The 13,579-nt window shown below is 57.8% G+C and overlaps 5 protein-coding genes across 5 annotated transcripts; 1 reads left to right on the forward strand and 4 right to left on the reverse strand.

The window, feature by feature from the left end:
* The first annotated feature begins 689 nt into the window (after positions 1–689).
* B0H18DRAFT_1008342 (uncharacterized protein) lies at positions 690–1,338 on the forward strand. The gene is made up of 6 exons (XM_048028776.1): positions 690–745; positions 801–816; positions 867–915; positions 974–1,017; positions 1,070–1,226; positions 1,279–1,338. Exons 2-6 carry the CDS (start codon positions 803–805, stop codon positions 1,288–1,290), a joined length of 276 nt encoding a protein of 91 aa, XP_047893274.1. The 5' UTR covers positions 690–745; positions 801–802; the 3' UTR covers positions 1,291–1,338.
* Positions 1,339–1,737: 399 nt separating this feature from the next.
* B0H18DRAFT_1008346 (uncharacterized protein) lies at positions 1,738–6,445 on the reverse strand. The gene is made up of 19 exons (XM_048028777.1): positions 5,938–6,445; positions 5,651–5,659; positions 5,575–5,623; positions 5,442–5,553; positions 5,388–5,417; positions 5,321–5,366; positions 5,259–5,290; positions 5,150–5,237; positions 4,668–5,125; positions 4,214–4,629; positions 3,958–4,121; positions 3,586–3,929; positions 3,416–3,505; positions 3,296–3,392; positions 3,151–3,240; positions 2,675–3,127; positions 2,420–2,616; positions 2,048–2,365; positions 1,738–1,985 (listed from the first exon to the last, which is right to left on the reverse strand). The coding sequence occupies exons 1-19, from the start codon at positions 6,247–6,249 to the stop codon at positions 1,931–1,933; spliced, it is 3,360 nt and encodes a 1,119-aa protein (XP_047893275.1). The 5' UTR covers positions 6,250–6,445; the 3' UTR covers positions 1,738–1,930.
* Positions 6,446–7,585: 1,140 nt separating this feature from the next.
* Positions 7,586–9,134, reverse strand: B0H18DRAFT_367664 (uncharacterized protein). The gene has a single exon (XM_048037785.1). The coding sequence runs from the start codon at positions 9,000–9,002 to the stop codon at positions 7,761–7,763; it is 1,242 nt and encodes a 413-aa protein (XP_047893276.1). The 5' UTR covers positions 9,003–9,134; the 3' UTR covers positions 7,586–7,760.
* Positions 9,135–10,835: 1,701 nt separating this feature from the next.
* Positions 10,836–11,835, reverse strand: B0H18DRAFT_367772 (uncharacterized protein). Its single transcript, XM_048037786.1, has 7 exons — positions 11,803–11,835; positions 11,536–11,703; positions 11,455–11,470; positions 11,348–11,396; positions 11,268–11,296; positions 11,057–11,211; positions 10,836–11,005 (listed from the first exon to the last, which is right to left on the reverse strand). Exons 2-7 carry the CDS (start codon positions 11,603–11,605, stop codon positions 10,941–10,943), a joined length of 384 nt encoding a protein of 127 aa, XP_047893277.1. The 5' UTR covers positions 11,606–11,703; positions 11,803–11,835; the 3' UTR covers positions 10,836–10,940.
* Positions 11,817–12,734, reverse strand: B0H18DRAFT_367787 (uncharacterized protein). Its single transcript, XM_048037787.1, has 6 exons — positions 12,604–12,734; positions 12,512–12,546; positions 12,284–12,446; positions 12,110–12,171; positions 11,965–12,057; positions 11,817–11,904 (listed from the first exon to the last, which is right to left on the reverse strand). Exons 1-5 carry the CDS (start codon positions 12,660–12,662, stop codon positions 11,990–11,992), a joined length of 387 nt encoding a protein of 128 aa, XP_047893278.1. The 5' UTR covers positions 12,663–12,734; the 3' UTR covers positions 11,817–11,904; positions 11,965–11,989.
* Between the last annotated feature and the right edge of the window lie 845 nt (positions 12,735–13,579).

The following is a 13,579-nucleotide window of genomic DNA, read 5'->3' on the forward strand; positions in this document are numbered from 1 at the left end:
ATATACGGAGACAGAGACTCAGACGATCATGTTCGCCCCTGTCACAACAGGTGTGCACCATTACACACTGTCCATATGATTGTAGATGTGCTCAGCATTGACTTTAGATCGTTTCGACTCCGATCCAGAGAGTTCTCGACTCCATGAAAACAGCCAGTAGAGTTGGTTTGGAATCTCGCGCTGTATGTACTCTTGTGCGCCTCACAGATGACGCGATCGAATACCTGGAAGGTCTTGTGAAGCTCTCCGTCGATGTTTCGTGGATCTCTGCTGTTCACCTAGGCCATTTGTATCCAACTTGGTGAGAGCTGCGGACCCGGACGGTTCTAACTCAACGCTCACAGCTGTGGGGAAGGTCCTGTACACCAGGATGACATTCATTACGATTCCCCTCGTACCCAGCATCACAACCTGTGCAACCCAAGATAGCCTCTCGCATAGCCTGAGTACACGGTGCGCAGTCTGCTATGAGCACTTGTTAATCGGATTTGGCTGATGCGTACTCAATGACTGCAGACGTGCGTTGTCCGCCCCGCGCAACGTAGCCAATCCGCCTCGCTCACGGCCATGACTACAGTGTTATACGCCTCACATGCATGCGCGGTCGCAAGCAATCTGATCGTCATTGTGGTGACGTGGTACAAGATGTCAGGCATTGTGAAAAGGCTCCGCGTATTCTGTCTACGGAAGCTGCTGCGTGGCCGCTCTGACGCACCGACGCTCGGACACCTGCTTATCCGAGATGGTGCGTTATTTGCGCGTGCGTAGCTGGGCAGGATTTCTGACGACTGCCATGTTAGAAATGATATGTTTTCTGTGAGTGGCTCTTCTTCGCGAGAGCTGAAGTATAGCTCACTTCCGATCAGCGTGCTTCTCGTCCTCAACGTCGCACAGATGCTCACGAGTTTCCAGACCGTAAGTCGTTCACAAGGCTAGGTATGCCAAGAAGGTCATATGCTCATGCTCCCACTAGGCCCATGGCGTTTTGAACGTCTTCATAACATCGTTCGTCTTCTCGTTCGTCTTCTCGTTCGTACCAAACCGACTGCAGTCCTCATTGCCGATGCAGGATGGCGAGCGTTCTCATCTCACGATTGTTGATCAATCTCAATGAGGCGGTGGGCAAAAATGTCGTGCTTGAGCCGTTTACACAACGAGGGAGCCACTGCTGGCAAGCTCCGGGTGCACGGAAGCTGAGGCCGAGGCTCCGACGATCATGTTTGCCTCTGTCATAACAGGTGTGCACCGCCATGCATTGCTGTCTGTAGCTGTGCTCACCGTCGATTGTAGATGATCTCAACACTGATGTGTAGAATACCCATATTTCTTGTCCATAGCTAGTAGAGCTAGTGTAGAATCCAGGTTGCTTCGTGATGCAGGCCAGGGTGACTCCGTGTTGAACATGATCTCGCCCGCGACGACATCTGCAGTGCCGACAGGTGCGACACGTTTGTTGTCGCGATGCTGTGGTCTTTGCGACTCGTGCTTGTGTCATTGATAAGCGCTCTATAGCATGGATCAGCTCACCTCCGCGATGCTCAGTGCTTTCGCATGTTCACTCCTTGCGCGAAGCGTGTAAAGGCCACCACCACCTCAAACTCGGATACTTCGGTTCACCCTGAACACAGGAAGGCTGAACGTTGAATGACGAGCTGAACAAATTTTTGAATGGATCTGCAGGCGTGATGCTCGCAGCCTCTGATACCGGCAGTCTCGTAGCAGCCACTTGAGAGCATGATTGAACGCGAACACAATATCGGATTAATCTGCACGTAGCTTTCGGGTCATCGTCTAAAGAGCATTACAACGGTTTAGCAGTACAACAAGCAAGAACAACAGTGGCGCAGGAGGAAAATACAACATTGTACCTTCATACAACTCGACGACGCGAGGTTTTGTTCGTAACGGTCCATGCATCAAGGAAAGTCCTTCATCGTAATCGCTCCTTCTCTCGTACAGTCCGGATCCAAATCTCGCCAGGACGGCTAGCGAGCATACGTTGATCAGTACTGGCTGCTATGCACATGCAGCAGTGAACGAAACGCACCTTTTCTCCCTCAAAATCCTGAACACGAAGCTGCGCTCCTGTGTTGCCTGCTCACCTCCCGCCCGCGCACCCACGGCACGTGGAGGGAAAGCACTTCCGCACCGTTTCTGCAGGTCTGCGAGGCCCTCGTTCGTCCCTTCCGCCTCTACGACGACTCGCCCGTACCAGCCAGGATCGACAAGCCACACACCATGACTCGGCCCCGGGCCAACATTCGCCATGGGGGGAATGCGTAACGGTTTGTTGGGAACAGGCGGTATGATCGTGAAAGAGGAGCGGTGGACCCAGCGCACGACTGTGTGGTGGTTACCCTGCGGCCTGTTTCAACAACAGATTAGTTACGATGAGCCAACTCAGCGACATTCCACGCACGTCTCAGTTTTCATCCTGTCCTGGAGCAGCTGCAGGTTTGCCGCAATCTCCTCGCCCCAGGGCGCGATGTCGATGTGACATATCGGGTTCCCGGAGCCTTGCGTGCGGATGACGCGGTGGAAGTAGGAGGGCGGGAACGCAAGCGTAGGCAAGTACTTGGGGAGGTCCCCAATACGCGACCACGCAAAGTCCAGGTCCTGCAATGCAGTTCGCTTTCAGCGCGCGTTGTGGCTGATATGAAGCACAAACACTCACAATCAGGTATGCACCGTCCCAGACCATCCGACCAATGTTACCCTCATCACCGATAGCAATATCCCACACCACGTCTCCTGCCCGCAGCAGATGCGACACGCCCGCCTTCTTGAGCTCCTCTTCACAAGTCACGATGCTCTCGTCCGACAGCCAGTCGCCCTCCGGCGAAGGCACGAACACTTGCAGCAGCGGCGCACGCCTAAGACGAAAAAGCGGAGACTGTGCTGCGCGTATCGGTGCCTGGATCGTTGTCGTGTACGAAGGCGACCGCGAAGGTGCTCGGCTGGACGCCCGGGACGTACCACGCTGCAATGAAGTGCCACGGCGCGATGGTGGCGAGCTCGGGGCTTGAGGTACCGTAACAGCGACCGGGGATGGGTTGCGAGCCTCTGCCTCCGCCTGAGCACGCAAGCGTAAGACTATCCGGGTGTATGCGCGGCAGCAGGCAGCGAGCTCATTCCTCAAGCAACCTGGACCGGGTCGCCACGGGCATGCAGGTACTCCGCAGCCAGAGTCGAGAACTGGTGTGACGGCATCGAGACTCCGCGCATATAGTTGTTGAGGTCCTACGGAACGCGGTCAGCATGTACACGTCTGCCTAAGCTGTCTCACAGAACTGACCTGCAGCGTCAGCGTCAACGCTTCGCCGTCGTTGGCCGACTTGGGCTTGTCTCTATCCCCCTCGCTCGTCCGCTCCTTGCTCTTCCCTTTGGCGAGACTCGGATCTAGACCCCAGTCCACCGCGCATACCCTACAGGCCCCAGGAACTTCTCCAGCACAGACTCCGTCAACTCGCGCCGCTTGTTCGTTCCGTCCTCACCTCGCGTTGAGCTGAGCGATGACAAGCCACTCATTGTACGACAGATACGCGAGCAGCCAGCCAACAACGTAGACTCAAGCAGATGTTTGACCAGGGGTACGGCTTGCTCGGCTTTGGGGGCTCCTGCGGCTCAGGCGGAGGGGCGGCAGCCTGCGCGATGATCGCAGGGAGAGCCTTGCCCAGCTTCGCCCCCCGTCTTTGCGCGCGCGCTTTTGCATAGTCTTCCGGCGTGACGGGCGTGGGCGGCGCCCCGGGGCCCGTCCGCCCACGCTGCATCTCGTCCTGCACCGCAGAGCTGTCGATGTGCACGAAGCTCGACTCCTCACCCATGTCCTGCGCATGCTCCGCCGGTCGCTCATCGCCCCGATCCTCGCGCCGCCCCCGCCGCCCCTCCTTCCTCAGCTTCCTCCGCCCGTCGCTCCCGCTCCCACTCCTCTGGACGTCCGCCGTCGCCAGTCGCCACCGTCACCGGGGTCATCTGCACACCTAAGGGCCCTGGGGCACTCACTCCGGCAATCGCGCTCGCCCCGACGTCCTTCGTTCCCAGCTTCTCCACCTGCTTATCCGTCATCGACTTCATGCCAAAAATGCCCCGTAGCCCGAGCCCGAAGATATGCCATGCCGCCGCTCCTCGTTCTCCGAGTCGCTCTGCGAGTTCCCTCGTCTCAGCTTCCCGCCCTTCCGGAGTCGCCTGCGTGCAGACACATGCCCGTCCGCACTCCCGCCCACTTCGCGCTCGACGTCCGTATCATGGTGAACCTCGGGCGTCGGCGCACGCGGTGACGGCGTCGGGGGTAACGAGCGCGAGATCCGATGGCTATCCTGGTTCCCCTTCGGGAGCACCTCGCGCCGCCGGCCGCGTACGTCGTCGTCGTCGTCGTGCAGGATGGCAGCGAGGTCGGCGGGGAGGACAGGCGAACGTGACCGTGGAGTGGGATAGCCGTACGTGTGCGGATAGTCTCGGACGATACCATCGGCCGCCGGACCGTGCACCTCCTTCTCCTGCTGAGCAGGCTGGGTGTATGCACCCTCCTGCGGCACGTGCGCGTCCGCCGACTGGCTATATGCGCCCTCTTGCTGCCCACCCGCGCCCGCGCCCTGCTCGTCCGAACCCTCGTCCTGCGCAGCGAAGATCCTCGGCTTGCCTTTCACGAGGGCGTCTCGTGTTCCCACTGCTCCGCGGGCGGCTGCGCCTCACCATGCTCGGCCTCTTGCTCCTCAGCACCCATAGCCGCAAAGATCCTCGGCTTTCCCCGGACGGGCACCTCGGTGTGCTGGTCGTGTTCCGCGCCATGTACGTCCTGCTGAGAAGGGTGGGAATGGGCAGGCCGAGGGCTCGGCGTGCGCCCGTCGCGGTCTATGTCCTGCGGCACGTCCAAGCTGTGGGTCGGCGGGGGAGACGGCTGGCTGGGCGAGTGCGGCGGCTGTTGTACCTGAACTTGCAACTGGGGCTGGGACAGCTGTCGGGGCTGCAGGAGCGGCATCCGGCTGAGGCGCTGGTCGTCGTCGGCCTCGCTTTGCGGGGGGCGAGGCACCGGCGGCGTGCGCGACTCCGCCGGCCGGACATCCTCCTTGGACCCGTGTCCGTGCCCGCTTGCGCTCCTAGCACCGACGTCGGGCCTGCTCCGGCTCTGCGGGAGATGAACGGCAGAGACAGATGTGGTCTGTGGAGAAGTAACACCAGTACTCGACGGGGTGAAGGCTGCTGATGATGCAGAGCCTGATGCTAGTGACGCATGAATGCTGGGGGTAGGCTGCAAAGACCCCACGGAATGGAACGATGGCGCCGACGGAATCTGTTGACGGTGCGGTGGGTAAGGATGCACGGGTGGCGGCGCTTTGCGGTGCACCGCACGCGGACTGGTCGCCCGACTGGGCGTGGCAGACGAAGACACAGACTGCGGCGGAGAGTACGGATGTCCACTGGCGGGTTGTTGGTATCCATACGGGTAGCCTTGAGGCGGGTATACGTACGTCTGAGAACCTGGCGGGCTTGGGTGCTGAAAGATCTGGTGGACGGAGGGGTGAGAGCCGGAGGCGGAGCGCGGGATGACTGGCACTTGTTGATACGATGGCGTACGCGACGGTGAACGTGGGCCTGGTTGAGCGGATGGACGCCGCGAGTCAGACTTGCTAGAAGGTGTCCGGCTTGATACCGGCACTGGCTGTACAGCGGAAGCCGAATGGTGAGAGGAGGACGGTGTTCGCTATGGGAACGCGTACTGTTAGTATCTAGCAGTCACAATGGATTGAGAGATGTAGAAGCAAGCATCGCGAAACGTATACCCTGCCATGCGCGACACACATGCTGCCATCAAGCGCCCAATATACACGCCGTAAAATCACAACCACACCCACTATTCGGGTCCAAGGATATCGCAGTACCAACACCATTGCAAGCTACCCCGGTCCCGTAGGTTTGCCAATTGGTACGACCAGGGACGCCCGAGGAAGACGCCCTACAACTTGGAAAGGAGCTCACCGGGGCTACGGAACGCGAGCGCGCTGCAGACGCGCCACTGTCGCGGTCATGAGACCTCCTACTACTCTGTGACCTCCCCGTGGTGATATGCGGTCTGCTCTGACTGCCAGTACGGGTCTGAGTGACATCCCTGTAGCTCCCGGGTGCGTACGTGCTGGGGTCAGGTTGCGGACGATGAGAGCGGACACTCTGACGAACGTGCACCTCCCTGTCGCGAGTGGGGGCGTCGAAGCCAGGCTGGAAAGACGGGTATACGCTGGTGCGGACAGGCATCCCAGTGGACGAGCGCGACGGCGAGAGTCAAGTCGAGAAAGCAGGCGGCCTCGCCTCGGGCAAGAGAACAAAGCAAGGGTCGCGAAAAGCCTCGCGAGCACGCGCGCTGCACGGGTTATAACGCGAGCATAAGGTTGCAACTGGCGCCGATCGATGCAGCGCAAAACGCCATGTTCCTGGGCCGTGTACGTACGGGGCTCGACCCTGGCAACAAGATTGGCAGCACGGACTCGTCAATTGACGCACGACATCCCCGTTCTTTTGCCTAACACAGCACGCATGCCGGCGCCTGCAGGCTCTTGTCCTCTCCCACCCTCCAAGTCCGCTCCGTGGACGCCGCCACAGCGTCGTCGTCGTCGCGTCCGCCCTCTCACCCACGACGAACATTGCGCGACACAGCCCAGCGGTGGCTCGGCGAATACCGATTGAGCGGTAGCCGCGATGCTCTGCATGCCTGAATGACAGTACAGGTGACATCATGTCTCCTCGGCGGGAAGTCCGGGTGCTGTGCGAGACACGGAGCGCCGAAGGCTAGAGCCTAATTGAATTCAGCACCGCGCGATCGAACCCCCGACCCCGAAGATCATTAATGCACCGCGCGTCGACAACCTGTCGCGGGGCCGGACAAGTAGCGAGGCAGGCAACGAGTGGTGCTTGACATCTGCAGCAAAAAGCATCAAGAAAGGATTCCCAAGGCTGCCAATGCACCCTGGTTCTCCTGCTATCCCGTAAGCAGACGACCGAAGATCAGCTTCACGATGCATGCAGAAGGTTTTGTTCTTATGCTCCATGAAAGCCCGAGACGAACGTTTCGCACTTCAGCGAAGTTGGTGACACTCGCGCGAAATTCGCGTCACCGGAACATGCGCCAGTCAACAGGCTGAACTTCTTGAAGTTACGGTACACTTGCCCAAAATGCATCGAGCCATGCGAATGTCACTCGCATAGTGCATATCAGAGGTCGAGCCAGATCTGATGCATAATGAGAATGTGTACCATAGACTCGAAGTGCCGAATCCCGGTCTGGACCAACATGCAACGGGAAATACTGATACGTTTCCCCCGGATAGCAAAAGCGACATGCCCAGAACAGACCGCATCTCAATGGTCCTGTCCAAGACAGACAATTGCACATAGAACGCGCGTGTCTAGGACACAGTGACACGACAGCAATTGGCACAGTGATGCATGGACGGCGCGTCCCAGCACAAACGGGGTACCATTGAACCCCTTCACGCCGATGTCACGCTCTTTGATCGACAGTGAACCACATGAAATGCAAGGCAGGGCATACGTTGTGCCATTTCGAGCACAGAGCGTCCTCTGAAGAGGAAGCATGTGCAACATGGCCCACAGACGACCATTTGAGGCGGGAATAGAGAGGACAACAGTCAACGCAAATGAAACACACACCTTCTCGTCCGCCTTCTCCTTGCTCTTCAATCCAAATGCAGCAAGCAGCGAGTACTTCCTCCTCGGCTTGCTCGACTCCGTCGTCGGCGAGGGAGGAACTACTGCAGGTCCAGGCGTGCGCGTGGGCGCAGACGCTCCGACCGGATCGACCGGCGTAGGCAATGGCTTGTCGACAGATGCCTTTGACGAGGACGCGACCAGATCCGATGAGGACGGCGCCTGTCCCTCATGTCGCCGTTGCTCTCGATGTGGCGCGGAACTCTGTTGAGCATGTGGTGGCGGCGGCACCTGCTCGCTGCCCGGTCTGCTCCCCTGTCCAACTGCACTGCTGGCGCTGCTCGGTGGCGTCGGGAGCCCACTACTCCGGACGCTCGCACCTGTGACTGACGCACCGCTCGACATGCTCCGATGATGTCCGCCCCCGAAGCCATAGCCATACATCCTCCCACCGTGCCGCGCGGAGGGCGAGAGCGGCGGGCCCATGCTGCCTTGTCGCCGCCCGAGATTCCGCCCGTTCTCGAAAGAGCGCGACGGCCGCAGGGACGGCGCCGGGTGCGCGCCCGGCACGGGCGGATACGTGTGCATGGGCGATTGCGAGCTGACTGTGGACGGCGCGCTCGAGCTCGGCGTAGGCGCGGCGGCGTATGGTGGGTAGTGATGTGCATGATGCGCCGCGAGCGGGGCGTACCCCGGTGGATGTGATGGGTCTGCGTGGTTGTAACCTGCAGCGGGATCTGACGCATTCGACGTGTTAGATGGCGTTCGAAATGGAGCGGGTGCGCGAGAGCTCGTTCGCCTACCCAGCTTCGCGGAAGGGTGTTCATGGGATTTGCAGACGTTGTTTGGCTTTGCAGACTGGCCGAGAGATCGCGCTGTCTCTGCATGTCCGCCTCGTATTGTCGTTGTGCTTCCATTTGCTGCTCATGCCGTCTCTGAGCTTCCATTTGCTGTTCGTGCCGTCTCTGAGCCTCTTCTTGTTGCCTTCGGGCCTCATCTTGTTGTCTCTGGGCGTCCTCCTGTTGTCTCTGGGCTTCGTCCTGCCTCCTCCTCTCAGCCTCTGCATGAGCATTCGCCTCCTCTTCCTCCCTCGCTCTCGCCCACGCTGCCTCTCTTGCTCTCCGCGCCTCCTCTTCCTCCTTCTCCTCTCTACGTCGCCGACGTCTCTCCTCCCGCTCCCTAGCCCGCGCAACCTCTGCCTCCATCGCCTCTCTTTCCTTCTCTCGTTTGCGCTTGTCCCTGTCACGCGCACGTTCGTCGGATTCTCGTTGTCGCTCCCGCTCGGCATCACGACGCGCTCTCCGCTCCAGCGTCGATAGCGGCGACTCCGGCTTCAGCTGCATGACCCGTTCGGCGTCCCTCGCTCTGTCCTCCTCTGCTTCCGCTCCTCACGTCTGCGCTCCCGCTCCTGCAGCTCCTCCGCCGTCCGATGGCTCTGCGCCCGCTTGCGCTGCCCCTCCTCTGCCGCGTCGGGCCGTTCGGCACTAGCGCTCTTCGCGAACCGTGCGTACAGCGGGGGCACGGACGTAGTCGCGACCTCCTCGCTTCGCCTCATTGGTACGCCCATGTCCCGCTCCTTGCCTTTGCGGACGCCGGTATGCGTGCCGCATGCTGGTCGTTGCGCCGCTCGTTCTCCCTGGGTCTCTCCCGCCCACGCTCCCTCTCCCTCTCCTTCCCTTGCTGCTCCCTGGCACGGACATCGGCACCCCCGAGTTTGTGCTCGGCACTGTGACCCCGCTGCTCGTGATGACCGGTATCGATCCGGTGCGCATGTGGTTGAGCGTCGCGCGTGTGAGATGCGGGAGCGGGTCGACGGACGGTGGCGCCTGTCGCGAGGACGGGCCAGAGGTAGAAGCCTGCATCTTGGTAGGTTGTGAGATCACGAGCCCGGCGTCGACGTCGAGGGGGCTGGGGCCTCAACGGAGGTAGACCGCTTGCGTCGGTGGAGGAGAGGCATCGCGCCTGGGGAGTGAGTTAATGTACGATATCGCGTGTGTAGATGTGATTGCGTGAAGGTCGGACGTGCGTGGGTGAGCGTGGAAGTCGTGGTGGAGAAGTCGTGAGGTGGGTCGTTCGAAGCCTGGGTCTACGGATCTAGCAAGGATCTAGTATCTGTCAAAAGATTGCTAGGAGTTGAACGTTAGCACTGCTGGATACAACACTTGGACTTGCGAGAAAGCACCTCGCCGAGGACACGCGAGGTTGTACTCCGGGTCGCGTACGGCAGATGCAATTGGTGGAGAAATCGATGTTCTGCGGCCGATGCGCCAACTATGCCATACGCCCGAGTTAAGAACACTGAGAAACCCGCCGCGAGACGCATATAGCCAGCGATTGTGCACATACCGGTGGGCGTCGGGGCCAACGTCGTAGACGCCTGGCGGCTCTGCGATACCAGCGACCAGGAGGTCCGCACGCCCCTCTCTCTCCGTTCCACCAACGCGAAAAACACAATATTGACGACTCACGCACGAAAACGCCGATTTCAGCGGCAGGGATGTGCACAACCTCCGTTCAGGCGACGAGGTGAGCGTGTGAGCGAGCGTCGAATAGGGTTTGGTTCGAATGAGGCGCGAGGCAACCTGCTGATTGTCGGGGCCCGAGGAATACGGCCAGCGAGAAGGACTGGGTGGCTGAGCTTGAATGTCTAGCGGGGAAACAGACGTGCGAGCGGTCTCCGAGCTATAGGTATGTCCAGGTTCATTCGATTCGATTCGAGTTGAATCCAGAGGATGATTCGAGGATGGAAAGACGAGTTCATTGCTGGAATTTCAAGTTTGACAATGGCATACCAGGGGTAGGTCGGCGCCGCGTGGTCGATGGTGACGTCGCTTTCTATAGACCCCAGGGAACGAACATTGTAGCCGTACCGTCGATATAGACGATGGCAAGGTCAATGTTAAGCGGCAGGTGAAGTCCTGATAATTGTCGTTGAAGAACGGAGACAAGGTTGGACGGAGCGGTGGAAGCTCTGAAGGTGGACTCAGCAGCTGAGTAGCTCCACATTTATTCAGTATTGAGGACATCAAAATCCGGCATCCAGAAGTGCATTGGTCTCCAACTGGCCTCATCAAGCTTACTGTGTCCAGTAGATGACATCAAGCCGTGTATGTACTCTTTGTACTAAGTAGATAGCGCATTTACGTGGAATATCTACAACTGGCTTCGAAGCTCAGCTCAGCGCTACAGTCCGTACGTAGTGGATGAGTTCGGATGGCGTAAGTAAATGCGTACGCTGAAAATAGTTCAAAGTCCTGATCATACCGAGGTCCGTGCAGTTGCTAGGTGATGTTGGCACACCTCGCCGCTTCCATCCACTGTACACTATGTTCTACGAACCCATCCTCTGTGATCGTATATCAGCCAGGTTCACCGCAAGATCACGACAAGCGCGTACCTGTCTGGAACGTAGCAAACATTAAGCTGGGGTTCGAATCATCTGTTGCAGGCGTATCAGGTCCCAGAGTAAATGACTTGGTTCCCAGCGCTATGTTTTGGTGCGCCACTTTGTTGAGGTTGATCAACAGGCGGGAGACGAGAATATTTGCCATGCTGATTGGTGGCGATTACGTGACCCTTCGGCGAAACTGAAGCAATTCAAGACCTACGCAGTAAAGACGAAATGGGTGCCGTATGCCTATGGCTCGGAGTCAAAACCCATCTCAGTGCATAAGTGAAAACGACGTACATGCTCAAGATGTACCACCATCTGAACTAGGTTCAGAACGAGGAGGACCCTATTGAGCGCAGCATTGTCAACGACGAGGTTCCGACTATATGCGCATATAGGCTAACAAGAAGCATAGAATACCTATGGAGATGAGCGCACAGCGTCAGGTGCCAGCTAGAAGGCGACCACACGAACGAATTACACACCATCTCTCATGAGCAGGACGATTATGCTAACGCCCCTCGTTCCAGTTGGCCACCACCCGTGGATGTTCATGGAGGTGGAACCTCCGACTCCGTGACAAGTCTTCAGCCAGGTAGTCACGATTACGATGACATCGGACGCTATTGCGCAAGCTCGGGAAGCCCATAGCACTATTAGACTGGTTAATTCAAGGCTTCGGGTGGCACTCAGAATGACATACATCTAGCATGATAGTCAGCGACACTCAGCCTTGTTGAAGTAGTGTAGACATACCTGTGATCAGTTTTGGGAGAAAGATACTGGTAGCTTGCGCATGCGGTGAGGCCCGGGATGAGGGGCATGAGGACCAGCTCCATGGTTGCATAAACGACCTAAGACACATATAAATCATCAGTGCTTATGTATCAGGCCCGTACGGCTACTTTTCTCACTATGTAACACACAGAGGTATTATGCTCAGTATGGAGGTGATGGCGTAAGTATGATGCTTTGACTCAAAGCTTGTATACGCAGAGCCGAGACCCCTAAAAACCGCGTCAGCCCTTCGCAGAAAAGTCCGAGAGGCTGCTAGCTTACATGTCCATATAAGGTACGAGAGACATAGACATATTTCGTTCGCAATGACTTGCCCTTTACAGCTGACGCAAAATGAGTCTCTGAGCAACACAAAAGACATATCACGCACGTCTATGGAAAAGATAATAGGGATCAAATCATGACCTCGGATGCTTGGCACTAGCAGGACCACGCACAATGAGAGAATGCCACGACAAAATCCCCAGTATGTATAGCACTGCAGTTGCCAACATGGTGAACCTATTCAGGTAGAACACGAATGCAACGCGCATTCGTGTACCCCAGATGAAGTGCGCCTCGTCTCCGAATGTAAGTAGATAATCGAAGAGTAACAACGCTATATAGCAAACAGAATCAGTCTGGTTAGCCATATTGTGGGTCGTCCATACTCGCGCGACTCACCAGCAGATGCAAGTTGACAGTAATTAATGGTGTAGCTGTCGCGGATCGTCAGTGCTGATGCACTACATAGGTGACATCGTTACGAGACTCACTTGTCGAGCAGTACTTGGGCCAAAGGCTTGTCAGTGCCGTGGACTTGAACGCGGTCCATGGTGCTCTTCCCTATAGAGTACAGCTCTGTTGCATGCTCTCCGGGTGTGCAGCATGCGGGATCTAGACAAAACAACTCGTGGGTCATGCATCGTCGACGGCGGACGATTTTCAGGCTAAAGTAGCCTGTCCTGAGTCCTCCGGAGTCCGCTGATCATCCTCAGCGGATCAGCAGATGGCGATCCCGGAGCACTGCCACCAGCAACCAAGATGCAGCGGGCTATTAGACCCGGCTAAGTAGCCGTGCATCTATCAGGAGGCTGTAACTCACGCACGTACTGCGGCTCATGTGGAAGGCGATCATTCCGCGTGGCCGGTGGAAATGTGTGGTTGACGCAGCATGTCCAAACCTAGTCCACACGATGGGGCGACGATTTAGGACAACGTGGTCGGAGTGATGATGAGCGCGCATGACGATGCAGGACTTCCATTCAGCATGAGAGTCTGCAGGGAGTCGTCAGCGGGCGAAGCAGAACGACTCATCTTCACCCCTTCTACTACGCACCGCCCTAGTCTACGCTGCAATCCTTCGCAACGATCACATAGGATATAATGCACAACGACGTGAGTCGCGCTGATAGTGATGAAAGTATCAATTTGTTAGGACACTGGCAAGCGGATGGAGTGCTTGTCGTCCCCTGTAGCCACGGAGGAGCCGTACATGCGCTGCGCAACTCTACCCGTATAACCGAGACGAGAACATAACTTAACTGCTGTCCAACGAGGCCGTCGATCGTCCAGGTTCGTACCCAAAGTGCTTGCAAGAGGCCGCTCTGATGCCTCGTCACATTTGCGATTTTTCTGCGGTATCGTCCAAGTATCTTGATGTACGTCTCGTGGAGGTGACGGCACGCGTTGTCCGGAAGCCGAGTGCTGAACAATTTAACTGGAGGTCGAGCGTGGTGTGCAAGGTTCCGG

Source organism: Fomitopsis serialis (genome assembly GCF_022376445.1).
Source record: "Fomitopsis serialis strain Sig1Antser10 chromosome Unknown B0H18scaffold_34, whole genome shotgun sequence".
Classification (NCBI taxonomy): Eukaryota; Fungi; Basidiomycota; class Agaricomycetes; order Polyporales; family Fomitopsidaceae; genus Fomitopsis; species Fomitopsis serialis.

What these genes read in the sequence shown, in the direction of transcription:
- B0H18DRAFT_367772 (XM_048037786.1), bottom strand. Translation starts at nt 11,605, where the DNA reads ATGAACATCCACGGGTGGTGGCCAACTGGAACGAGGGGCGTTAGCATA. An exon ending in ACCCATTTCGTCTTTACTGC is followed by an intron (nt 11,212 to 11,267) that starts GTAGGTCTTGAA and finishes GCCACCAATCAG; the next exon opens with CATGGCAAATATTCTCGTCT. An exon ending in GTTTGCTACGTTCCAGACAG is followed by an intron (nt 11,006 to 11,056) that starts GTACGCGCTTGT and finishes ATACGATCACAG; the next exon opens with AGGATGGGTTCGTAGAACAT.
- B0H18DRAFT_1008346 (XM_048028777.1), bottom strand. Translation starts at nt 6,249, where the DNA reads ATGCCTGTCCGCACCAGCGTATACCCGTCTTTCCAGCCTGGCTTCGAC. An exon ending in TACCCGCCTCAAGGCTACCC is followed by an intron (nt 5,418 to 5,441) that starts GTATGGATACCA and finishes ACAACCCGCCAG; the next exon opens with TGGACATCCGTACTCTCCGC. An exon ending in CCGAGCAAGCCGTACCCCTG is followed by an intron (nt 3,506 to 3,585) that starts GTCAAACATCTG and finishes GTCATCGCTCAG; the next exon opens with CTCAACGCGAGGTGAGGACG.
- B0H18DRAFT_1008342 (XM_048028776.1), top strand. An exon ending in TGCTCACGAGTTTCCAGACC is followed by an intron (nt 916 to 973) that starts GTAAGTCGTTCA and finishes TGCTCCCACTAG; the next exon opens with GCCCATGGCGTTTTGAACGT. An exon ending in ATAACATCGTTCGTCTTCTC is followed by an intron (nt 1,018 to 1,069) that starts GTTCGTCTTCTC and finishes TTGCCGATGCAG; the next exon opens with GATGGCGAGCGTTCTCATCT.
- B0H18DRAFT_367787 (XM_048037787.1), bottom strand. Translation starts at nt 12,662, where the DNA reads ATGGACCGCGTTCAAGTCCACGGCACTGACAAGCCTTTGGCCCAAGTA. An exon ending in GCCCAAGTACTGCTCGACAA is followed by an intron (nt 12,547 to 12,603) that starts GTGAGTCTCGTA and finishes GATCCGCGACAG; the next exon opens with CTACACCATTAATTACTGTC. An exon ending in CTGTCAACTTGCATCTGCTG is followed by an intron (nt 12,447 to 12,511) that starts GTGAGTCGCGCG and finishes TTTGCTATATAG; the next exon opens with CGTTGTTACTCTTCGATTAT.
- B0H18DRAFT_367664 (XM_048037785.1), bottom strand. Translation starts at nt 9,002, where the DNA reads ATGCAGCTGAAGCCGGAGTCGCCGCTATCGACGCTGGAGCGGAGAGCG.